The following is a 25,641-nucleotide window of genomic DNA, read 5'->3' on the forward strand; positions in this document are numbered from 1 at the left end:
CATTTTGTACTGCTGTCTGGGCTGTAAATGTGGTGTACTTGTAAGAACACAGTAGAAAATGTCAAAATGGTTTTGTTGATGTCTGATGTGGCTATCATTCAGAAATAGTAGAAAACCAACATTTTAAGCTTGACCTCTCCCCTGTTCTTGGAGAATTTCTGGGTTGATGACTTGTACATCAGTGTGTATTGATAGATAATAGGAGGTTGAGGCACTCATCAGAGCCTTTTCTGAACAGAGGGCTGCGGTGTTTTTCAGTAATATTTTGCTCTACTTTTCTGCAACCTTTCCAGAGGAGTGAATATTCCCAAATGGTTTTTATGATGTGAATGGTGTTTGAATATTCTTTTTGTGAAACAGATGCACCCTTATATTAATGAACTAATTTTCTTTGGGACTGTGCATTATTTTTCTTGTGGAGAGTTCTGAGTAGATATTTATGTAACTGAACAAAGGGTGGTCACTGTCAGTGAGTATAGAATAGCATTCTTGTGTTCTGTTAGAGATTCATAAATTAATAAACTTGCCATTTAAAATATTTGGTTTAAAATTCTTTGCCTAATAGTAAGTAATGCTATTTAATCTGTTCATATTGATTTAAAAGTCTCCCTGAAATCTGGCTAATAGTGTGAAAGCCATCATAGATTTTTCACTGCACAAATGCGGCAATAAAACTGTTGCTTATTGCACTACAGTTTTTGTTTTGAATTGATAGTACATAAGAGAGAAAACCTTGGTCTTGTGGAAAATCATTCTTATTTTTCTTGCACATTACTCTTCCTCATTTCAAAATAGGGGGCTTGACTAAATTTCTTGATACAATTTCTTTCATGGATTACAATGAGATTTTTCAGCCTTAAGATGTGTCACTGTGATTGCAAAGGTACACTTGTAGAATGTTTTGCCTAGCTCAAAATACATTGTTAGAAGAAAACTAGAATGATTCTAGTTGAATGGACACCTTCCTAACTACTATGTAATAACAGGTAAACATGTCCTTGTAAAATGTCTGTGGACAGTTTTGTAGGAAAATGGCAGATAATACAAGTTCTAACTGACTGTAACAGGATTGTAGAAATAACCCTGGTAAATATTAATGGATAAGATCATTATCTGAGCTGAATTAGGCACAGGAATCTTCCTTCCTTAATATGTCGTACTTCTTATAAAGAAATACCATAGGGGTTTTTGATTGGTTGTTGGTTTTTGGGGGGGGGGTTTGGTTTCTTTTTTTTTCTGGTTCATTTTGTGCTTTGGATTCTGTTAGCCAGTGCAATTTGTCTTTGACCTTTTGCAATAATATTTTCAGGGTTTTGTAAGTTTTGACTTTTTGGTCTCTCTTAAATTGACCTCTCATTGAGGTCCTGAACTCACTCCAAAAGGCGCTGTAGAGAGGCTCCTTGGATCCAGAAGATTAGAGAGGCTTCTCTGGCTAGTTTGTCTTAAAACAAACTGCATTCACTATTTCTGTGCACTCAATACAGAAGTTCTGTGAATGTTACAAATAAAAGCCTGAGGAGTGTAAACAATGAATAGGAGATACGGAGGCAGTATCATTTCATGCCAAATAATGCCATCCCATTTCTTCAGCTGTGCAGGGAGGTAGATACTCTGCATGGTAGTCAGAAAGAAAGTGGCAGTCATGTTTTTGAACATCTGTGTTTGTTGAGAGATTAATTTTTTTGTGTTTAAAAATCTGTATGTTTCTTTCAAGAGCTATGTTAGATAAATTAGTATTATTGTTGCTTGGTTTAAGGTTCCAGCTAGTTTGGCTTGTTTAAAGCTTTAAATCGTACTTGTAGTTAATTTTGTGATGCTAGTTATAAAATAGATAGGACAGGTTTTAAACCACATTTTGTTACAGCATAGCGTCTCCAGCTTTGGGTAATAGCTGCTTGAGGATTGCTCAAGTTTTAAAATAAGTTGTATTTATTGTGCCAAGATAACAAAGCAAGAGAGAGATAGGAGGTAGAATAAGTAGCTTATTTATTACCTAGCAGCTCTTCAAAGTGACAGACCTTGCCCTTGTTATCGTAATAGGATCAATTAAAAGATTCCTAGATCTTTTGTTAGTATCCCACACTCTACTGATTAGAAGAACCTTATGCACAGCCATGAGGACTTCGCCATTATAGGATGAATGACTGATTGAAATAGTAACTAAAAGCTGGAGTGACAAAGCTAATGTTCAGGCCTGGTACACTTATTTTCCAGAGACAAATTAACTTCTGATATTGTAACATTTTGTTGTGTCTGGGCATAACAATTTTAAGGAAGTAAGTTGAATTTTAAACCTTTATTTTCAAGTGTTATCTTAATAGTTTAATTTTTAATTATGTACATTAAACACTGAGCATCTTTTTGGTCTTCAAATGCTTAATGTTTTATTTTAGTTTTTTAAAATTTGAATGTGTATCACCTGTTTGTTTCCTTTAGCTATAAATTAAATTATTACTGAAGTTTTGGTATGATTGCAGTTGTGGTGGTGTGTTTTTTTTTTTTTTTTTTTTAAGATGGTACTTTTTTGTAGCTTCTGCTGTTTCATCAGACCTTCATCTACAATTAAAAGCAAAAGTTTTAGGGTTATTATTACTGCTGTGTAGTTAATGCTTGGTGGTATTTGTAGATCTTGTTAAACCAGTTTATGGAAAACTATTGCCTCAAAGATTAATTCTAATATTTAGAAAAGGTTACATTATACTGTAGTCTGTCCAAGTGATTCTTGCATGTTTATTCCTAAGATCAGTTACATCTATAATTTGCAACGTGTGATTGATAGACAAAGTGTAGAACAGTGGAGGTTTACTTTTTTTCGATTTGAAAATCCAAGTCATTGCTATTTTTTATTACTATTTTTATTTTTAATCTGAGACATTCTGTTTAGATTTACAAAGCTGAATTGGTTTAGGTCACAGATAAGTTACTGTATAGAGACTGTGTAAAATACTCTAGTTTAGTGATGTCAGTCATAAGGCTTAGGTATCTGAGCATTTAAACTGTTACAAGCAACGTTTACTTGAGATGGTGAGCCAGTGTAGTGAGACATCTCAAGACTTGCTCTCAGGGATATGGAGAATATACAGTTGTTCAGGAATATATGGCTGAGAGAGTTACCTGATGGGAAGTTAAGGTAGGATTCCAAAAGCCAAACTTTGAAGTAGGATTTTTATAATTCACTTTTAGGGATGAGATAGGCAAAAACATCCCCTGATCCACTTTAAAATTCCTTAATGGAAATAAAATTCCATATGTTTCTGTCTAAATCACAAATACATTCACTCATATCAGGGATATAGAAGCTATGGAGATTCTGTTAATTTTGTTTCATATGTAAAGTAACTTCTTTTTTTTCCTTTTGTAAGAAAAAACTGTTTTCTCTAGCCTCCTAGCAACGATGTAGTTTTTTGGGTTTTTTTTTTTCATGGAATTCAGAATATAGGAAAAGAATTCATGAGTTTTGATGGGAATGTTACTTAGAGGAACACTTTGCTACTCTTCCATCTTGGGGTATAGGCATTAAAGCACGAAAAGGAATGGTGCTGCTTTTCTGTACGATTTATACTATGTGCTCTTGCAGTCTTCTGGTGGTCATGTAGTGATTTGGTTTTGTGTTCAGTCAGCCAGCTGAAATACCCCATCCTGTAAATGTGTGAAGGCTGGATGCATTTTTAATCCTAAATGTTTTAAAAACAAGTTTCTTCAATAATTGAAGAATTTCTTCAACGTCCAAATTTAAACCTGCTTTTTTTCTATTTAGAAGTTTGGGCTTGAAAAGTGAGATACGCGCTCTCTGACCTCATCTGGCAGAAAAGTAGTAATGCAGTATTGTTATCCAAGCTAGATGTTTTGTCTGTACTTTTGCAGGAGTAAGTGTACCTGTTCTCTTTGGTGGTGTGGTTGCACTGTTTTCTGCTGTTTTAGTGTATCTTAGTTTTCATTTGATAAATCCCAGTAACCTACTTCCTTCACTTCCTGTATCATAAGCAAAGTTTTCATTTTCACATCTTCTAGTCTTGAAGATGAATATAGGGAGTAATTTTTAAAAAAAGGATGGAGTGGCTTTGAAAACATTTTGAAAGTTTTAAGTTAGTCTGTTATAGGTTTAGTTATTTACTACCCAAGTTTTGGGTTTAAACTTTACAGACAAGAGGATTTGGCTTTTGTACACTTAGATATTTGTTAAATATTTTAGAAAGATGATAGGAATCACCTATGGATAACCACAGAGGATTAAATTAAACTTCAAGGACCAGGGAAGGGTGCTTATAAACCAAACAAAGGTGTCTTTTACAAAAAAAAACCCCCAAACCTACAAAACCAAATCCCACAGTTTTTTCTGTGTAAGCTGATTAATATGTTTTAATGAAGAAGATACAAGAATAAGGGGATAAGGAAGATGTGGGTGATGGCTTTGCCTAGTGAAAGACTCAAAGATTAAATTTGAAAGTGTGTTACTGGTGTCTCTGTAGCCCTTTTTGAGACAACAGAACAATTGAGTCATTTGCAGATTTTGAACACTTTCATAGTACGATTGTCCTCGTTTCAGAACGTTATGTTATAAATGTAAATATTTATTAAATTATACAATATTGAAATAGGTTGAAATGAATCATACAGTTCCTGCTTCAGGGTAATTGTCTCAAGATGTCTAGGGATACAGCTTTTATACAGTGACACTTGAGGATGATATGTGTAATCAAGAGACCATTCTTAATTTTTCTTCAGTTTTTAAAAATCTGTATGGACCTAGCATAATGCAGATTCTGGCTAAATCTTGAAAGGCCCTGAACAAGTGGACCTCTAGCAAATAACTTCGGAAAAGTGTTGCTTCTTATGAATGAGAAAGTATTGGTAGTATCTAGCATTATCTCCAGGTAAAAGACTTGGACAGGGTGTTTTCCTGTCGACATTACAGCCTCATAGAAGTCAACCTCATATTTTGAAGGGAAGAGATAGGTGCCTTGGTGGTGGATAGAATAGACTCAAAGAAAATTTCGGGCACAAATGAAATACACTGCTGTGTGTATCATCTAAAGCTGTTTAGTAAAATGAGTTTGGAAAGTTTCAGTTGGAGGAGGTTTAAGTTGGCACGATTTTTATAGAGTGCTGTACTGCTGACAACATTGTTTCTCAGGTCTTCAACTCCAGAAACAGTGTGCTTTGCTTCCACTTTGTTATAAATACCATGCCAATTTTGAAACATTAATAAAAGTAGGTTTAATATTCAGTCTTTGGTTTTCAATAAAGGGTGTATAATAGCAGTGTAATTTTTGAAACTTTTTTCCCTAAAGTTGTAGATAAACCTTGCTATAAACTACTCGGTAGATTTGCTAGAAAAGCTTGTGATTGAGTGCTATGTATGCTTGCCTTTTTGCTTCCACCTAGAATCCAGGGCCATTACTTTCTGTAACCATTTCAGTGAGCTGCCATAGTTTTCAGTCTGTACTGTCACCTGATCCAAGCATGCGCCAAAATACCCACCGTTTCTGGCTACTGTCTGCTGAATCTGCTTCGCAAACCCTAAGTTCTTAAGCTTTTGCCTTAGCAAAAAACAACAGACACTCTTACAGGGTGTACTGGACACATGCCATCCTGCTTCCCTAACTCCTCTAATTGTTTATGTAAATCCTTAGCTTTACTAAACCTGTAAATGCTACAATGGCATCCCCATGTGAAATTGTGTGGCTCATGTGTCAAAAAAGGCTGCTTGTGAAAATATTTGTCAGAAGAATATGAATGCTACACATTGCACTGCATTCAGTGTTTTGTATCAATTTATTATTGCAATGTCATGGTGTTTGATTTTAATTGTAGACAATCATTTTGTGTTTTAATATGCAAAGGTAAGTTCATGTAAACTGTAAATGTACATTATTTATATATAAACATACTGATTCATATTTTTGGCCTCTTTCTGGAAGAAATAAATACTCGATGAAATGTCTTAAGCAGAGGACCCTGTCTTCTTTACAAACACTTGTTTATGCATTACTCCTATAGAAATTTTTGAACCTGTGCAATAAGGATTTGTTGGACTGAAGATGATTGCTGGAAATTTGTTCTTACCTCTGAAAGACTGAAAATGATCCATTATATTACTGTAGTTAATAGTTTTGTTAATTCTGCTGTTGAACAGATTCTCAGAGTAAAGGGTTAAATGTTGCTTTAGCACGACATAGTGTTGAGCAAGCTCACACCAATATGTGTTTTCCTTTATGATAAGGCGTTGTTGTAGATAGGTGAGAAGATTATGTTTACTCTCTTAGGAACTTGTTCCTAAATTTTAATTTAGACTATAAATTTTTGTAGAGGAAAGTTACATGCTTGCAGAGAGTTTGGGACCCGTCACTATTTCTACCTTTTCTGTTCCCCTTAAGTGTATCTGTTCCCTTTCAGCATTTCATTCTGTTTCAGTTTTTACTGTGGCAACATACCTTTTCAGTGTGATAGTCTTTATTCACAGATGTCTATTCACAGCACTTTCCCTGTTCATCCCCAGTCATTTCACCTGTTGCTCACTTTCAACTCCTTTGTCATGACTTCATGTTTTCTTGCACTTTTTTGTCATAGAAAAGTCACAAGTAGGAGTAATTTTTTGCCAGATGGTACCTAAAGCTGTGAAGAGAAGAATGATGATTTAGTAAAGCTGGCTTTTTTGGGGCTTTGTTTCTGTCCAGAAAAAGGTTACTTCTCCTTTGTAGGTGTTTTTCTGCAAAGTACAGAAATTTGCATGGCTGTTCAATCTTTATAACCAGCTGCCTGTGATCAAGTCTAATTGAGCAAGAATTGTTCTACATAGTTAGTGAACCACTTTTCCTACTTAGACTTTTCTGTTATAAAGAGAAACACACATTGATAAGCAGTATTCGTGTCCATGGTTGGCTGGGGAAGGAGGAATTACTCCCAAGACCCATGTCCATTCCACCATAAAGAGTTAGTGATAACATTTACAGAATGTGTGTGTGGTCTCACATCTCCCATGCAGCTCTCCCGTTTTGACAAATAAAGCCTTTTGCCTTGAAATGGATGTCCAGAGTTGCTCTGTGCACCTACCACTACTGCCATTAAGTGGTGGCAGCAGTTGCAGCCTGTTGTTCAGACGGGTGCGAGCACAAGAGAGACGACATTTCGCTTCCCACTTTCCTTTGTGTACCACAAATGGTTCTCGTAGCTGAGCTTGGCAACTCCAACCCTACAATGGGATGGGTTATTCCTGCATGGTTCTCAGCTTTTGAAAGCTGCAAAGTGCAAGACTTGCTAGCAGGTACTTCAGCCACCTGAGTCAGGATTACTGTGTATCATCTCGAGCATTTGATTTTCTGTCAGTGAAAGTGTTTAAACACTGTTTTCATGTTTAGAAACAGTGAAGTGCAGTGCCTCAAGCTTCTGCTGGTAGTTGCACTGAAGCCTGCTGAAGGTGAACTCGGATGTAAATAGACATGATTGAAACAGTTCAAAAAAATCCTTAGTCTGTTATGTGTCTTAATGTGTATATTTTTGTCTTGAATGCAGAGAACCTTCCTAAGAACTATCAATGTAGGTTTTGGTGGGGTTTTTTGTTTGTTTTTGTTTTTGTTTTTGTTTTCCCTGTTCATTGTTCATATTTTAAAGCAAAGGTTAGATAAACCTCAGTCTGGACACCCAAGGCTGCTGTTAATACAGTGCTATGAGTTACACAAGCATTAACCTCTAAAGTTAGGTATAGCTGAATATACATTCCACTATGCTTATTTTTTAAAAATTAGAAAATTGTCATCAGTTTATTTTGGAAAGCTGAAAGCCCAGTTCTAAATGAAAAGTTGAGGTAAATTCAGGAATGAATACCTCTTGCTGTACAATATTTTTGTTTCAGTAAAGTTCAAAATATGTGTATATCTGCATCTTTCATTTTTGTTTGTCATGTTGTCAGAGAACCTAGTGTATGATATAGGGTATCATACACTATATTTATAAAGATTCTTGATAGTACAAAATTGGTTCCCAATGAATCTCAGGTTTTGACATCGATATTTTAAGTTATGATTCAGCAAGGGGATCTCAATGGCTAGAAGTTTGTATCTGTGCAAAGTCCAGTTGATTTCAGGGAAATTGTGTAAGAATCTATCTACTCAGAACCTTTCGTAGCATTTGAGTGCCTATTGTTTGTTGTTGTTTTCCCCCTTATTTTATGTATCAATGATTGACATAGTTTTCAACTAAGTTCATTGTTTCAGGTAAGCTATTTTGAAAGAAGAAACAGTTGAGAAACTAGTTCTAAATGACAGTACCCGACTTGATATGTAAAAAGCTTGTGAGACAAGAACTTTAGTTCTGGGAAACTAATTGCTTAACAGTTAAAATTAATAGATTGCATAAACTTATTCTAGTAGCCCTCTTTTGCATTTTAAATGTAGTATTCAAGTAGAGCAGGCAGGATACATTTTAACATATAACCTCAAAGATAATAAAGGTAATTGGAATCTGTTGGAGGAGAGGGGAATAAAAAGGGTGTGGTTGTCAAGATTCTGAAGCAAAAAAGCATTGGCAAATGCATAGTCAACATACATCTTGTACTTCTTAATGTTGTTAACGTAGCAGCAAGTTTGAAATACCTATTGCTTTTCCAAGTTAGAAGTGCTGAAATAAGGACCACAGAGCCATGTGTTGGATTAGTGATACGGTCTTGAACAAATATTTTTAAAACCTGGTTAACAGAGAGAACTGCTGGCAGCTGAAAAAACTATTGAGGTTATTTCAAAGATGTCAAGTGTATACTGAAGTAAATACTTTATTGCTAAAAATACTGTTTCATTACTACTACTATTAGTTTTTCATTATTACCGAGTATCTGTGATGCTTTGTTGCAAGTTACATGCTGCTCTTGTGCTGTTGGAAACTGACAGTATGGGTAGAGATTGGAACAGTATCTACAGTATTTTGGTCTTATCTGTCATACAGACAACAAGAAGAATGCAGTAGTTTATCAGAACCTGTTCACATGGGTGATAAACAAGAAAATTAATGAAAAAGCTAGTGTTTGCTTGAAGTACAATAGCTAGGAAATAAAATTGTCCAGATACAGCAAAACTCTTGAATATGAAAAATTTGACTTTTCAGATTAATTGCATGAAGCTTTATGTTGACGTAGTGCAGAATAGTGAACTGATTTATACTTTGTCTTTCAGATGAACCAGAGACACGAGATGCATGGTGGGCAGAAATCCGACAAGAAATAAAATCCCATGCCAAGGCATTGGGTTGTCATGCTGTAGTGGGCTACAGTGAATCAACTAGCATTTGGTAAATCATGATGATGATTTGATTTTTAAAATGCCACAGAAAATATATTGAATCTTCAGTGGATTAAAAATGATAAATTGTTTCAGCACAGTTGTTGGTACTGTGTAACGTAACTACTTTGGAGAGTTTGTTAAAGTAACTTTCTGAGATTTCAGTATTGTGGTGGGTTTTTTTTTGTTATGTGTTTTTGTTTGAGTTTTTACTGGGTTTTAAGTTTGTTCTAATGAATATTACAATTTTTATTTTTTAAAAATAATTAAATCCTACATGTTTACTTTTTTATTAACAATATTGATTTATCTATTAAGTTTTCTAAAACTAATCTATCTAAATAGTTAAGACTGTTCCTAAAAGTATATGTATTATATTTTCGTTATTGGGTAACAACTGGCAGACCAGTACTAAAACGGTAAACTTCAAACTGAAGGCACAAGTTCTTTACTAGGGCTGTATTAATTGCAAGTTAAAGGAGAATACGCTGCTTGATAGATGCAGAATAAGTGTAAACGTTCTGTATGTCTTTTTGGAAAATGCATGTAATTATTTTTATCTTTGAGTACTGCAGTAGTGTTTAACATACTAAACTGGTGAGTCTTTGTGAGGGTGAATTCCCTAGCCCTGCCTCTCATTCGGGCCAAAACTCAACTGTCTTACTGTATTCCCTTTGTCTAATAAAATTCCAATCTTCTGTGTTTTGGTAGCTTAATAACAAACTTTGTGAGAGGCTTGGAGATTGGGAAAAGTTAATTTGGGATTCATCCAGTTACTTGTCCTTCTCTCTGGCCCAGGAAAGGTTGTGTCTCTTTTTAGCTCAGGAAAGTAATCCATGAAGAGGTCCTCCTGGGGCCAGGTGTGTCTGTCTGGTATCAAACAGAAAAGTACTCTGGCTCACTAGTTGTTTCAAATCACTTTAGGAAATTAACTGAAGCAAACTCAGACATCTGAATTTATTTTCTGTCAAGTTGATTTTGCCTAAATACCTCAAAGGAAAAGCACTGAAAACTTGCTTATTTTAAAGAGAGAAGTTGGGATGTTTCATTTTACTTTGCAATTGATAAGTTGAAGAAAGAAATACAGTTACACAGTGTTTTCATGAGTGTACACCATCTGTTGGTAAAGTAGCAAGGTAACCAGGAATTAACCAGTCTTGAAAGCCACAGCATTGGTTGTTTCACATCTGTTGCTGCTTCATATTTATTGCTTCACTGCAGGTAAAAATAAACACCCCAAAAAACAATCAAACCGAAAAACCATAACACCAAATATATTGACTCTTTTACAAAACTTGAAAACAATTTTTGGGTCGACTGCTTGTGCTAGTAGAGTAGGAAAATGGGAGAATTTACAGACAAGACATGTTTTGTATTCCTTGTGCTGTCTTGTCTGGTTGTGTCCTGTCTTGCTTGGTGTATTAAAGACCGTATTTATCAGAATTGCATCATGCAAGTTTCCAGCACTGAGGGATGAACTTGCACTAAAAATGGAAGATTTATTTGTTTGGCTGTCAGTTCTTGTAAAAAGCATGACTATTCAGTGTTCTCTTTTCTACTTTAACAATGGGGAAAGAATGTACAGAGTATAGATAGGCAGTCAGTTATTGGGTTATTTCACATGTTCATTTTTCTTAAAGGAATTTAATGCGATAATATTGATCATTGAAAAAACAGTTTATTAGAGTTCCATCCTTACTTGCCAGTTCAGTTTTATTCCATGCTTAAAGAACAAGGCTCTTATCTGTGAGTACTGGTTTGCCAGACATGTTATATATGAAAAAATATTTTGGGAAGAGAAACAACAAATAAAAAAGGCACATGTATCATTCTAGAAAATGTGGGAAAGGTTTTCTCCATATTTTTTCCAGTATAGTATTTTAAGTACTGAATGTTTGATATTTGTTTCATATTTAACAATTTCAAAAATACTGAAAGCTCTGTGGTCACAGCTTGTACTTCTGAGAGCTTTACCTCTGCTAAATCATGAGTATGGTCAGTTACCTTACATGCTATATGTACTACCATTGTAGTTGTTCATAGTAAAATTTTACTGTTTTGCTACTCTTTATCGTCCAAGAAGCACCCTTGTCAGTGTTGTGTTGTAACTTCATTTTGAAAGTGAATGTTCATAAGATGATGAGGCTGTCCACTTCACTTTTACTTTGGTAAACAATTATGCCTTGGTTTTGTTTTTGTTTTTTAAAAAATGTTTCTTTACTTGTTGGTTGGCTGGATTTCTTTGCATTATTAACCATAGTATTGAAAACCATACTTAAACCTGATTAGCCTTTGTGATGTTGTAGCATATTATTTATAACACAGGGCAAAGCTTTTTAGTCTTTTGTTCGATTCTTCTGCATCTCTTACTTCCACAATGGTTTTAAATACCAAAGAGGATTGTTTATGAGATTTAATGACGGAAATTGCACAAATGCATAAAATTAGTAGTTTATTGGGTTCATTGTGACTTTTGTACCAGCCTTTTAATCTAATAGTTTTAAATAAAAGTAGCACTAAGTAGTAGGAATTCACTTTGTTGTAATTCTTTTCTCTTATAGTGAAGAGGTCTGTATTTTGTCCGCGTCTGGCACAGCAGCTGTACTGAACCCTAGGTTTCTTCAGGATGGCACCGTGGAAGGCTGTTTGGAACAAAGGTTGTCATGGCAGCCTGGCTTCTTTTCCATAGGGTCAGAGAAGGGAGAGGTTGATTTTTTTCCTCAGAGCCAAGATAGTTCTTCTCTATTAGGGTAGGTTACAGTGTTACAGTGCAGGATGCGGGACCAACCACTTTACTGCTTTTCACTAACAACAACAACAACAGAAGTAATGGAACTCTGCACCAAATTAGATATTCTGTTTTTATTTCTAACAGTCTGAATAAGGTAACACATTTGACTACTAACCACAGACCATAACACAGTTTTTTTCTTTACTGGTCTTCAGGTATTTTCCTCAACTTTGTATCACACTATAAAAAATGACAGATGTATGATAAATTACATAAGCCAAAACCTGCTGCGGCTGTAATGTGTGTATATATGCTCTAGGTATACTAGTTAAGAGCTGTATGGGAGATAAAATAGCTTGAATGTAAAACAAAGATGGTGCCAGATTTTTACAACGCATATATGTTTCATTTCAAGTTTATGAACAAAATCATGAAATGAATTTGAATGAAAATGAACAAAATCATGAAACTGAAGGAGAAACAGGAAGTTTCCCTTTGTTACTGCTCTTGCAGATAGAATTTGAAGAATGGGTGTTGACAAACAGTTATTTTGGGGGAAAAATAATTAAATTAACTAATACATATTAGTAAGAGTATTTATTATACCTTAGCACTTGCATTACTTTTTCCACAATAACCCTGCCCATGTAGTATTATGTATTACTCTTTTACTTTGTTAGCAGGAGGCCATTATCTTCTTGTATAGATAAACTTGAGAACTGTAGCCAGGAAAAAAAAAAATCTGTATTGACTATATGATGGAGAGAAATGTCTTGTGTTTATAATACAAAGAAAATTACGTTTTTATCAAAATACGAATTCTGGGACTACTTAAGAGTCTTGGCATAAATTAGAAATGCCAAAGGAAGGTGAAACAACTAAATGGACAAAGCCCATGTTTGAGACAAAATACATTTGCTCTATATAGCCTATGATAACTGATGTTCCAAATCTGTTGAATTTGTTTAAGTGTCTCTCAGAAATTCACTGAACAGAATTGTTTATATGAAACAGCATAAATTTGCAGTGATGCAGTTAGCCTATGCTTTCCTTGTTAGTATTTTATAGTGGTCATTCCTGGATATCTATTATGGGGGAGTGGGACTAAGTGTTTGAAGTGAATAACAAGTTTTACCTAATACCTTATCTTAGGAAATAATCTTGCTCTTCTTCTTACAATGTTAACATAAATTATGCTGCTTCTCAGTAGGATGGTTGGTTTGTTGTTTATGTTCTCATTAGGTTTGTGTAGGTTTTTGGACACAATCCATGTAAAAGAGACTTTCCATTGTATTTGGTACAGTAAATTCTCTGTACAACTGTTGTACCATGGACTGCATTTAAAAGTCATAGTGCCTGAAAACAGCTTAGTAATGTTTTAGTTTTATATAAATCATTGGTCATTGTATGTACTTTTTCTTCTTGATCCCTGCATAACAAGTTTCAATGCAAGTTTTATTTATAGCATTTTAGCTAGTAGTGTGCAGCCTAATTTTATTCTTCTAATTCATAAAATGCAATACTTGTCATATTGGTGTAATGGAGCAGGGTATAGCTGCAGTGTATGATTTAAGTAGATACCTGTAGGTTTTAATACACATGTGCACGTATTGATTATTGTTAATAAGATGCAGATGTTTTAAGTATGTTCTCCATAATGTATTTTTAGGATTGAAGAAGCTTCGCCACCAGGTTGTGGATTTTGCCATATACCATATGATGAATTGAACATGCCGTTCCCTGCTCACCTCACTTACTGTTACAACTGCAGGAAGCAAAAAGTTCCTGATGTCCTTTTCACCACAATTGATCTTCCTGTAGAGGCAATAGTTATTGGGAAGGGATGTCTTATTCAAGCCAGGTATCTATCAAAATACTTTCTTAGTAACGTTTTGGATATCTTTGAAAGAATTCCTGTTGCTAAAAATGTATTATGTCATTAAACCTTAAATTTTTACGTTGAATTGATAGGAATTAATGAGAGTATGTAGGATACAGGAGGATGAAGACAACCTTCTCCCCCTGTGTTACATGTCTGTTGATGGTTGATGGATATCTGGTGACTTATCCGTGTTGATGGAAGTCACTTCTCACCTGAGGTTTTTTTATGATCCTGTAATTATCATTCTCTGACTTTTGCTAGAGCAGATTTACTGGAGCTACTGTAGAGATGTGTTCTGTGCTCTTCCTTTGGTGTTTTCCATATTATTAAACTGTGTTGTGCAACATTGTGGAAATTGACTTCCAGTCGCAAGGTGGTCCCTGATCTGTCTCTGGAGCACGTGCAGATGTCCCATTTTCTCTAGAATTATTCCTCAAACATTCCCACCCCTTCCTCAAAAATTAAAAAGGACCTGAAGCTTATTTAGAAAGATTTTGAGGTGAACTTGTTATGATTGGGTGAATTACTGTGTTTTCCTGATTGTGTAATAATTGTAGTCCTTAAAAGAAAGTGTTGTCCGTTCACATCACTAAAATGTACAGTTGTCATGTTCTTTTTGAATGAAAATTTGTCACTGAATGTAGGTAGTCGTTACACTGGTGTGGGGTTTCAATTTCAGTTTGTGGGACTAAACCCAAAGAGTGGACTATGATTGACATAATATAGTCAGAGATGGGATTTCTGTGCTCTTTTCTTTTATTCTCTTTAAGATAAGTATTTTGAGTCTGGTTAATGCTTGAGCTGTGAGGGTACTCATTTATTATTTTTTGTCTGAAGTGTGCCTTGAATAACTGTATTAATAGGAATTTTAAAAGATCTACCAGTAGGTGTAATTTCCTGTGCTTGTACCTGAAGTGTTTATGAGGTTTGTGGCAACAGAAATAGATGTTTGCATTTGGGGTCTTACTAGAGGAAAAGTTGAAAATAGACATTTTCAGATGACAGTCTCAAGGAGTTCATGTAAAGAACTGACATTCTGGTTTACAGTTGCAGCAGTCTGGAAGAATACACTTCATCAGTTCTGAGGCTCAACTGAAAAGGGCTGCATAACTGTCCCTTGAAATAATCTATTTTGGCAGGTGGAGGTGATGTTTAACAAATACCAGACAACTTGAAATAGCAAAGAAGTTGTCTTTGTCTTCAGTATTTGCTTTGAACAAGTGAGCAGGGCAAATTTCTAACAGTCGCTGCTATATGATAGGACTATTAATATATTTAGCTGAACATCTAGTAGATGGTTATCTGGAATCTGTAGAAAATGTTTTTGCATTTTATAGTTAGTCAGTGCTGTCACACCGTTACGATAAAAACCCTGTGTGATACATATTCTTTCTGTCTGATAGCAGTCCTTAAGCATGTTTTAAGGAAGGAGACATAACTTCATTCAGTGATTTACAAAAATAGTGTGTTTGTAATTTTTATATTCTGCTTCGGTAGGAAATATTTTTGAATGTTGCTAAAGGTTATGTATTGTTCTGTTTTATAAGTTTACTTTTTATGTTACCTGTTTTTATTGTTAATATAAATATAGTTTCCTATTAAAAATGAAAAGCAAATGTTGCTTACTGAAACTCAGTGCCTTGGTGTGCCTTGATCTCCCTGATATGAATTTGATATTTTCAGTATTCAAAAATACATCAAAAAGAAAGTGATTGTATTAGGTTATACAGTAAGGGGGAAAAAAATAACATCAAAGTGCCCTGCAATCACTTCCAGTCTGCAACAGTCCATCAAAACTGTGTATCTGATGTCACGTACTGTTTGTATTGTCAGGTTATGCCGTCTAAAGAAGAAAGCTCAAGCTGAAGCAAATGCAACATCTATCAGTAATCTCTTGCCGTTTATGGAATACGAAGTGCACACCCAGCTGATGAATAAGCTTAAGCTGAGAGGAATGAATGCTCTGTTTGGGCTGAGAATTCAAATCACTGTGGGAGAAAATATGCTAATGGGGTTGGCAGTAAGTACAATTTTAATCTTGGGATTCTTTTGCTTTCTGACAGTATTTTTTTCAGGACACAAAGACATACTCTGAATTCCACAACCCTTGTAACTAGAGATAGTAAAATGTCATTTTAAGAATAAATGAAGTGTTGGAAATGAACAGGGTGTCTTATTTGTTGACAAATCAGGATATACTGTCTGTCCTTCAGTGCCAGAAAAAGATCTGAATCTCCTGAAACTCTGTAGAGGACAAGATTATTAGAAAAAGGATGAGAGAGAAGAAACTTTTATTGGTTTAATGGCATAAATTACAGAAAAATGATTGTGTTTGTTAAAGGTCCTGTCAGAGTTCCCTGCTACTCAAGTTACGTTACTGTTCCATGACAAATAAGATCGATTAAGTCTCTCAATAAATCTTCCAGTTGGTTGCCAACAAGAGAAAGATCTACTGCCTCTTCTTTGATGGCACTGAAGAAATAAATGGTAGATTGGAAGTGTTAGTCAAGAAATGTTCCTTAACTATGTCTTCTAACCTCATTCTGTCCTGTGCAGTTAGCATAGTGAAGCATGCTGCTTCTTCCTGCATCAGTGTAAGAGGATGCTTGAGTAATACTGACTGGCTTGCATGTTCTTTTGTCTGAAGAGATGATCTGTTTTTTGTAAGTAGGAATGGGATTGTCACGACTTCAGTGATACTGTAAATGGTTTGGCTGGGTTTTAAGTTCTTGAAACCATCACTTGCCTATGCAAAATATACTAGGGCAAAGGTTTTAATTCAGTGTTTGGAACTTGTAGGTAAGTTAAGAGCTCCACCGTGAAAAAGACCCATGAGACGGAGAGAGTTTATTGAAAGAATAGTGGGGGTTTTTTGTAAGTGAACAGGAGACATCCATTTATTATGGGAAGAGATCATGTTGTAACATGCATGTCACAATGCTGTCCATTATAGCTTAAGCATTATGGAAAACTTTACATGAAAATATGAGAAGTATGTGCTTATGTAATTGTAATTTCTTTATGACTTTTTAAAAGTCTGCAACAGGTGTGTATCTAGCAGCTTTGCCAACACCTGGTGGTATTCAGATTGCTGGGAAGACTCCAAATGATGGCACCTATGAGCAGCATATATCTCACATACAAAAGAAAATAAATGATACAATAGCAAAAAACAAGGAACTTTATGAGATTAATCCTCCAGTAAGTAAAGCTTTTATGTTCTTAAAGCATTCTGAGTCAAACAGATACATATATACTATGTATATCTGTGAATTCTTGCTGATTCATTCAGAACATAAGTTGCTTTTTAATCAAGATAGAGATTCTTTTCACTGTATTCTGGGAATCCGGTGGAATTTCTGTATCTCTTAAGCCACATATCCAAATCAGTTCGTACTTATTTAGATGTATTTCTCAGCAATTTTCCGAATGTTCTGATTCTTAGAACTGTTAAAAAATTGCTTATAATTGAAATTATTTCTAACCTACATAGAACAATTGTTAATTTTTATGTCCTTTTTAGGAGCTACCTGAAGAAATCATTGGGTCTCCTATTCCAGAGCCAAGACAACGTTCCAGGTTATTAAGATCTCAATCAGAAAGCTCTGATGAAGTTACAGAGCTAGACCTTTCACATGGGAAAAAGGATGCTTTTGTCTTGGAGGTGATTAAGTGTTTTCAGTAATCATTTTCATACTTCTCTTTTCCTGAAATATATATAAAAAAATGGAGTAAAATTTTCTTGCTTATCTCCAAAGACAGTTCTTAAATGGAAAACGGTATATATAATTTTGGATCAGTAGATGATGTTAAGTATTGGATTTTGCATTGTCTTTATTTTTCTTACTCTCTTTGCTTAAAGCGTAGCTATATTATGTCTAGGGACAACATCTGAAAAAAAGATTGCCCTGCTGTTCAGGAACATGTAGCAGTATCTAGCATAATACCCAGGAGCTGTTAATGCCGTTCTGCCTGCTTCAAGCACCAGCCATGACTGATCAAAAACTTAGATACATTTTTGTAAACATTGCAGTTCTGTGTTATCACAGTTTACATTTAGCAGAGAAAAAGCTTATATATTCTTTCTGTTTCAAAGCTCTTATTGTTACGTTGGATATTCAGAATTACTGGTTTCCAGAACTGGTAGTATGCAAAGCATTAACAAAACCATGCATATGTCAAGAGAGCACCTAAAAGAAGACTTGCTTTTCTGAATTTCAGCTGATGAATTTCAGAGTTCAAGAATTTACAGCTTCAGAGAATACCTTCGAATTCTTTCTACAGCTGTAACTACAAAAAGGAACAGCTATAGATAACAAACATAGTTTTCTTTTACCTTTCTGTTCACTAAAATTCAGTGGTGTGATTTTAACATTGTACAGTTTTGAAGGAAAGGAGCCAAGTACTGAAGAAGGCTAGTTTTGATCATCTGCTTGTAAATACAGGTATTAAAAGTATCTGTCCTGGAGTAAGAAAAAGAAAACAATTTAACTACAGCCTGTAATTGCAGCCTAAGGTACATTCAAGATTTTCCTTTATGTTAATCTCCACAAACCACTGTCTTCATAGTAAATAATCTGGAAGAAAGGTTGTAGATAGGGAGAGTGAGAGAGTGTTGTAACAGCAGTGCATTTGTAAACAGAGGTAAGAAAGGAGAATGAAAAAATAACAGGTTGGGAGAGGCTGGCATAGTAAATTGAGAGTGGCTGCTCTTTGAGTAAATTTTTGCTCTCCAGTGGATTACAGGTATACTAGGATCAAAGTAAGTAAATTGCGAAGTCTGTAGAAGTAACCTCAATGGTAAACTCTCACATTAAAAAGGGATGAGGGCTGTTTTTGTCAAGTATTTTTGCAGCTGGTCTTAACAGGTTTTTGTTTAATATCATCATCTGTGTAGACTGACAGGAGTGGAATTGTATCCTCAAAACAAAAGTTATGATGGATGCTCTCTGAGGCACTGTACTGAAATGAATGAGCACATCAGAAAATACTTTGATAAATGCAAAAAGGGTTGAATGCCTTTGTAGGAAACAGAGGATTGTGTAAAGCTTAAAAAAACCAAAAAACTCCTCCAAACAAACGAAAACCAACACTAAGACTGTTATACTGCAAGAGACCCTTTGGACAAATTATGAAAATACTGGAAAAACATAAGCCCAGCCTCCATTTAACTTCTAAAGGCTATCCAGTAGAAGATAGGGAGCAATAATAAAAGCTTGGCATACTTCTGTCCAGGTGCCTCATAAAGAAGTTTGATATGATATAAGCAGAGAGCCAGCTGGTTAAAGACTGCATTATATACTGCAAGCAGAGTTTAACTTTTTCAAAGTTTAGAATTCTTCCTTCTACCTTATTTTATTAACTGTAATATAGGCACTTGGGGGGGATAGGAGGAGATCTCCATGTGGAAGGAAAAAAATGTAAGTATACTGTAGTGTACTATAGAGTACATTATAAATGGTGCTAAAGTTAGCAAGGAAAATGACATCTGATGTTTAAGGACAGTTGTTTAATGGTTTACATTATGTGAATGTCTTGGTCCTAGAATATGTATCCCTGTGTTTGGTAGTTTAATCTTTATTTATAGAAAAAAGAACGTCGTCCAGCCACTTACCCAATTTCTTAACAAAGACAGTATTATCAGAAACAATAGTCCAGGAGCTTTAGTGAAACTGATGACTGACCTTGCAAGAGTAGAACCATTGTTCACTGAAAATATGTTAGAAAAGGTGGTAATAAATTCACTGTAATGAGGAAGTGCTAAGGGATGCTGGGAAGGCAATTAGGAGAGGTAAGGCTGTCTGTATTATAAAAAAAGGAAAAAGATGACTCCTTTTACTTTGAGAGGGAGAGGGAGAAACAATATCTGACAGAGAACTCTTTAATACTGGAGCTAAAATATAAACAATTTCCAGAATACTTGGTAAGAAAATGTGGGAAGGTAAACTTAGATCTCTTGCAGATGAATAAGGCAGAATGAACCTAAAGACACATGACACGCAAATATTTACAGAAGGTATCTGGGCAGATACGCTCCCAGTCTGATATAAAATAACAAAAATCTTATAAAGATTGGATGGGTTAAAGGTTATTTGGATGGGAAGAACTAATAATCCCTAAATCTGCTTTTTCCTATTCAATTTTCTGCTGCTGTTCGTACTAAGCAGAGTTTTTAAATTCCTGGAAAAATTTTTGTGTGTCATTGGAATAGGCAGAGAACGACCACATATGTGTAATACAGACTTTATGAAAGCAGCTGGAAGAAGTTGCAAGTTATGTGAACCTTATTCAGCAATTTTAATTGTTTTAAAAATTCTCATCATTCTTGTCTTACCTGCTGCAGTTACTGTGTGTTCTGTGCACATTGCTTTATTTTTAATACAACTTAATTAAGGGAACTATTTTTCAAGTGTTAAACATACAGGCTGCTAGTTAAGACTCAGAGGTCTGGTTATGGAATCTTGTATTAAAATTTCAGCTGCTAGATATAGATCTCTTGATGACAAAGTTTTTACATCTTTCTGAGACTTCCGACTAGAACAGCAAGGTGATTTTAATAAATTATTCCTTTCTTCAGATTGATGACACAGATGCAATGGAAGATGTACATTCTTTACTGACAGATGTTCCACCACCTTCTGGTATAGTTAAAATATTTTTCTAATTTATGGTGTATGCTGCAAAATGACACAATAGAACTGGTTTTATTTTTTTAAAAAAAGTTCAAAAATAACAGTGAAAATATTCTTGAACTGTTCAGCTTGTCATATATACACCTGTGAAGAACAAGTCATTAAACCTTTTATTTGGGATTGTTGCTTATTGAAAACTGAAGTAAACACAGTATTTGAATGGCATTTTGTACTTCACAGATTCGTACTGTTGCAAACTTGTTTCTTCATATGGGTATTGCAATTGGATCTGTTTTACTACTATACCAGTTTCTGAAGTTTTTTTAGACTGAATGGCTAATATGTAGGTTTTAGGATCAGTAAAAGTAGTAATGAGAACAGAATGGTCTTCAAGTATTTGTAGCCATATAATATGACATTGGTGCCAAGAATGTTATGTACAATGAGCAACTTGCCCTTCCAGCACTCTTTTCAACGACTGCATTTATATTTTCCTTGCCTTGTGATTGTGCCATACTGTCAATTTTAGTCTTCGTGTTTGCTGCATTTGTATATTTGCTGTTTAAAAAAAGCAAAGTCCAAAATGATTTGGTCGTCTTTAAATCACCCACGGCATTTTTATCCGAGTCAGTATTGGCTGTTTTCTGTAGAAGGCAGTAAAGCCAAATAATAGAAATAAAGTAGTTTCTAATTTCTTCAGTGGTTTTTATACATGTATTTTTTTTAAGAACTGTTGCAACCTGAGAACACAGAATGGATTAAAGTAAATAGTTTTCAAAATTCAGTCAGGAAACTTGAAATCAATGTCTTTTTACCTCACAGTATGAATACAAATGTTGGGGCTGCATTGCTGGCAATAGAACATTGTGAGGTTTCCGTTTAGTTGTCTGCATTTAAAAATTACTTAAGAACCCAACATAGGGAGAGGTGTACTGAATCACTCAATGTCCGCTTGCTGGTAGGGATCAGGTGAGAAGACGTATTGCATTAATTTAAGTGCAAGGGAGAAAAAAAAATCCTGTAGAATAGCATGCTAACAGTTCATAGTTCAGCATCATCCTGAAAGAAAGTTACTGTCTTCGTAAATGATAGCCTTTGACAAACTTTTTTGTACATTTGACTGACTGCATTTTGAGCCCATGTGTGCTTTCAGTGTTCATAGAATGTTGCGTCAGGATCTGTACCCATCTAAGAGCCAGCTTCTTACGGTTGATTGGTATCAGCCACTTTTCCTTACGTTGGGAAGAACAGTGAATCATTGCTTTGTGTCAGTCGTCTTTATGCTATTTGTGGTTGCATAGATACCTGTCATACATCCTTTTGATGGAACTCCTGGGTCTGGATAAGAGGTTAATGTACTTCTCTGTTACATGGAAGTTGCACTGTACATTTGGTTGTCCTTGTCCTCCCTCTCTTGTTTTTGTGAGTTTCCCCATGTTTCTTCTGAGCACATTACCTGTTCCCTTCCTAATAATTGGTATCAGTGTTTATCGTTTTGAGTACTTTTGAGCTCAGAACTACCCTTGTCATAGTTATCTGTTAGTACCACCAAATCTTTTATTCTTCATCACTTATCCATTGTTGGGTCCTGCTGCAGTTGCTGTCAGCAGTCACCTCATTTTATCCTCTTTTGCAGATAAGCTTTGAATACATTTGAAGCATACAATGCTGAGTTACAGATGTTTCCACTATGAAAATTGAGCATTTATTTTGACCCTCTCTTTCCAGTCTTACAATAATTGCATTTCCATCAATGGTACTCTGTTCTGCCCTTCAGTATATTAGTTGCTTAAAGAGTCCTTGCTGATGGATCTTATCAAATGCTTTTTGATGTCCAAAGTAGACTCTGTCAGTCAGATGTATTTTGTCTGCATGCTTGTTGACAGCTTGTGAGCCATGAATGTTGCTAGAAAAGTGGTATCAGTTCCTCTGCAGTGTCTTTTTTTCCATCTACCTGTGAACTCCATTTTCTGGACTACCTTCTCTGAGCCAGTAATACAGGTATCCGTACTAGGCACCTTACTAGGTCCCAGTCACAGAAAGCAGCTCGCTACCTGAATATCCTCTCCTGTGGTAGTGGGGTAATTTTAAGTTGGAGTTCAGTGCCGGTTAGTCAGCTATTTAATCTTTTGCTTTTCCTGTTGTTTATATGAATCTTCATTTTTAATCTGCCTATTTTGTTAAATTTTTCCTTCAGACATTTTTTTTAGATTGGTTCTCAGATGGAAAATAAACAAGGGACTGGTTTTCCACTATTGTGGAAAGCTCCACTACTGCGGTGGATGCTGAATGGGGCGGGGGGGGGAAAGCATCATGGGTTCTGCTGTTACGTTATCATCTATGCTATTCTTTCTGTATCTTACTTGACTTTTCAACAAGGTTTCTGCTTTTGATGTTCTGAAAGAAAATCGTATCTATTTCTACCTTTTGCAAGCTGCTACACAGTTTCTTTTTCTAGCTTATTTTGTGCATTTACATAGGCCCTACCAGATTTCTCTTTTGTGCTCATTTAGCTGTATCTTTACATTTTCAACACTGACTGTTTGCTGTTTATAACTTTTCTTACGCTGCCATTTATTTGTTATACTTTTCTTCTTTTTTCTTTTTTTTGTGTCTTTTCAAGCCCCTGTTAGCAAGTGCTACATATTTGCACTCAGTCTCTGGGTAGTATTTTTAAAGCATCTCTATGTTGTCTGTCAAAAGTTAGCTTTTTAGCTTTTCCTGTCACACGTTTTTAATAACTTTCCTAATTTGTATGTAGTTTGTCTATATAGAAACTAGACAGAGCAGTAGTGGATTTTGGGGTGTTTGCCTGTCCTACAAGAATGCTTAAATATGTTCTGATTGGAGCTAAAAAACTTGTATACACACTTCTCCCTGCTGAGGACCAACTAGTCCGGGGTTTCTTGGTTTGTGGGTTCCACAAGGAGCAGTTCTAAGAAGCGGTCAGGGAGTTTGTCTCACCAGTTAGCATCAGATGACATGAGTTACCTGATTTCCATGGGGAGCAACTGTCACTGTTGCATTTCATGTTGTAGCCTCTCTCATGTTCATCAACGTGATGGCATTTCTGGCCTTGCTTTTGGCAGCTGAAGAAACATTTGGAATAAGAATTCTGTAGTGAATTAGTGTTTTAGAAGTGGCGAGTTCCATCTTTGCAATATTTTTTTCACTGCAGTGTGAATAACGTCTTTCTTTTGTATGTTATATTGTATTCTTCAGATGCTACATTTATTTTTTGAATGTTGGTCTTATTTCTGGTATATTATTCCATATTCAAAAACACATGAGGGAAAAGACTTGTAAAATATCAAGTAAGGTCACATATATTTCTCTAAAAGTATTTTTATATTTTGGTGTGCCACACATATTTTCCCAAATGTTTTCTTTACAGGTTTTTACAGTTGCAACACAGAAATTATGCCTGGTATAAATAACTGGACACCAGAAATTCAAGTAAGTATATTCAAAGAAAATTAGAACATTTTTCCAAATTGTGTTGAAATATACTGTGGTAATTTAAATACATATTAGAGGTCACTGATTTTGAAAGATAAATTAAAAAGATAACTCTTGTGTTGGAAATAAAAGCAGTATTTTGGTAAGAAAAACGGGTATGATAACCTGGTTGTTTCTTTGTGGTTTTTTTAATGCTGTTATGTAACAGAGAACCTGGTACAAAAATACAAAAATTAGAAAATAATTATGGTAAATATGAACTTTAAGGTTTGGGGAATTTTTAAGAGCTTGACTAGTCTTTGAAGCCTCTTAAAATGAAACACATTGATGACTGTGTTACTTAGTGTGAGATACTGAGTATCATTAACATTAATAGCTTAAGATATGCAAGAATTAGGTAAAGCAAATCTGGTGAGTAGAGAAAAATTCCATTTTTAATTAAGTTTAAACATCTTGGTCATGTTTGTACAACACAAGTCAGTCTCGTAGAGAGGGAGTTAGAACAGATCTAAGTGAGCTATTACACCTGATTGGCACAATGCAGTACTGTGATTTGAGGAAGCACAGCTTAAACCTGAAAACAGTATGACTGCACCAGCAGCATACGCTCAGGCTGATGGGATTGCCTGTGTGTCTGTATATGACATTACATTATTGTATGCAAGTAACGTATGATTTTCAACGGCACTTAAAATATGTAGCAGGTAGAATGACACCTTTATGAAGCAAGTAAAAAGAACATAGAATATTTCATGTCATGCTTAATCACTTGTTTCATATTTTCATATACATTAATTCACAGAAAAATTGCCTTTTGTTTGTAAAATTTCATAAGCAATTACTTGACTTACTGTTGCTACAGTTTTTTTCTTTTCTCTCCCTCTCCTGCTCTGTTTTCCTTCTTTATGAATTTGCTTTGGTTTTAACATAACATACAGGCCTGTGTTGGGAAAAAAAACCCAAGTATGTTTGTTTCTAATTTAGATGTTCACAGCAGTAAGAGTATCCAGATTAAGCAACATTAACCTAACAAATCAAACACTTAATAAGAACTTTAATGATCTCTGTGAAAATCTGTTGAAGGTAAGAATCTTATTTCAAACATTTTTTTTTAATTGTTCAAATGGAAGCAAAGTAATATCAGGCTATATTGAAAATAATGTTTTCTTCATAATTAATTTCTGGAATTAGACTACAAAGGGTCTGTAATTAATTTGTAAGCTGCTCTAAAGATAGATTCAGCCTTCTTAGTATACTAATGATTTCCAGAGCTTTTTGGATCTGAATGAGTCCTTTGACTGGTAGTGTGCTCTAGAAACAGGAATATAAGGACTGCCACATAGTAGATTGCATTCTGTCCTGACTTTTCACACCTATAGTTCTTCTTCAAGAAAAAATTAATATAATTAGATGTGAAAAATGTTTTGATCTTTGTTTTCTGTGAAATAAACCATACGTTATTTAGAGTAACACAAATAATGTCTTGTCTTCAACAGAGCCTGTATTTTAAACTGCGATCGATGGTTCCCTGCTGCCTTTGTCATGTAAATTTTACAGTTGCTTTACCAGAGGATGAATTAGTTCAGGTAAGTAAACTGCTTTTGACTTCCAGCATGTAGGGATGCCAGTTTTGGCCTTTAATTAACATTTCCTCTTCAGAGTAAACTA

General features: G+C 35.0%; 1 protein-coding gene across 22 annotated transcripts in view; it reads left to right on the plus strand.

Annotated features, from left to right (window-relative positions):
* C2CD5 (C2 calcium dependent domain containing 5) overlaps positions 1–25,641 on the plus strand; it is a 67,376-nt gene that overhangs the window by 30,836 nt on the left and 10,899 nt on the right. For 10 of the 22 annotated variants that reach the window (XM_056340123.1, XM_056340121.1, XM_056340124.1 and 7 more), the window contains 10 exons: positions 9,165–9,279; positions 11,831–12,019; positions 13,670–13,861; positions 15,716–15,902; positions 16,919–17,083; positions 17,406–17,546; positions 20,460–20,523; positions 23,909–23,970; positions 24,958–25,056; positions 25,470–25,559. In XM_056340123.1, the coding sequence (XP_056196098.1) occupies positions 9,165–9,279; positions 11,831–12,019; positions 13,670–13,861; positions 15,716–15,902; positions 16,919–17,083; positions 17,406–17,546; positions 20,460–20,523; positions 23,909–23,970; positions 24,958–25,056; positions 25,470–25,559 (1,304 nt within the window). The remainder of the gene's footprint in view (positions 1–9,164; positions 9,280–11,830; positions 12,020–13,669; positions 13,862–15,715; positions 15,903–16,918; positions 17,084–17,405; positions 17,547–20,459; positions 20,524–23,908; positions 23,971–24,957; positions 25,057–25,469; positions 25,560–25,641) is intronic. The other 12 variants (XM_056340129.1, XM_056340132.1, XM_056340135.1 and 9 more) reach the window with 3 other exon arrangements.

This window comes from Falco biarmicus, chromosome 5 (genome assembly GCF_023638135.1).
Source record: "Falco biarmicus isolate bFalBia1 chromosome 5, bFalBia1.pri, whole genome shotgun sequence".
NCBI lineage: Eukaryota > Metazoa > Chordata > Aves > Falconiformes > Falconidae > Falco > Falco biarmicus.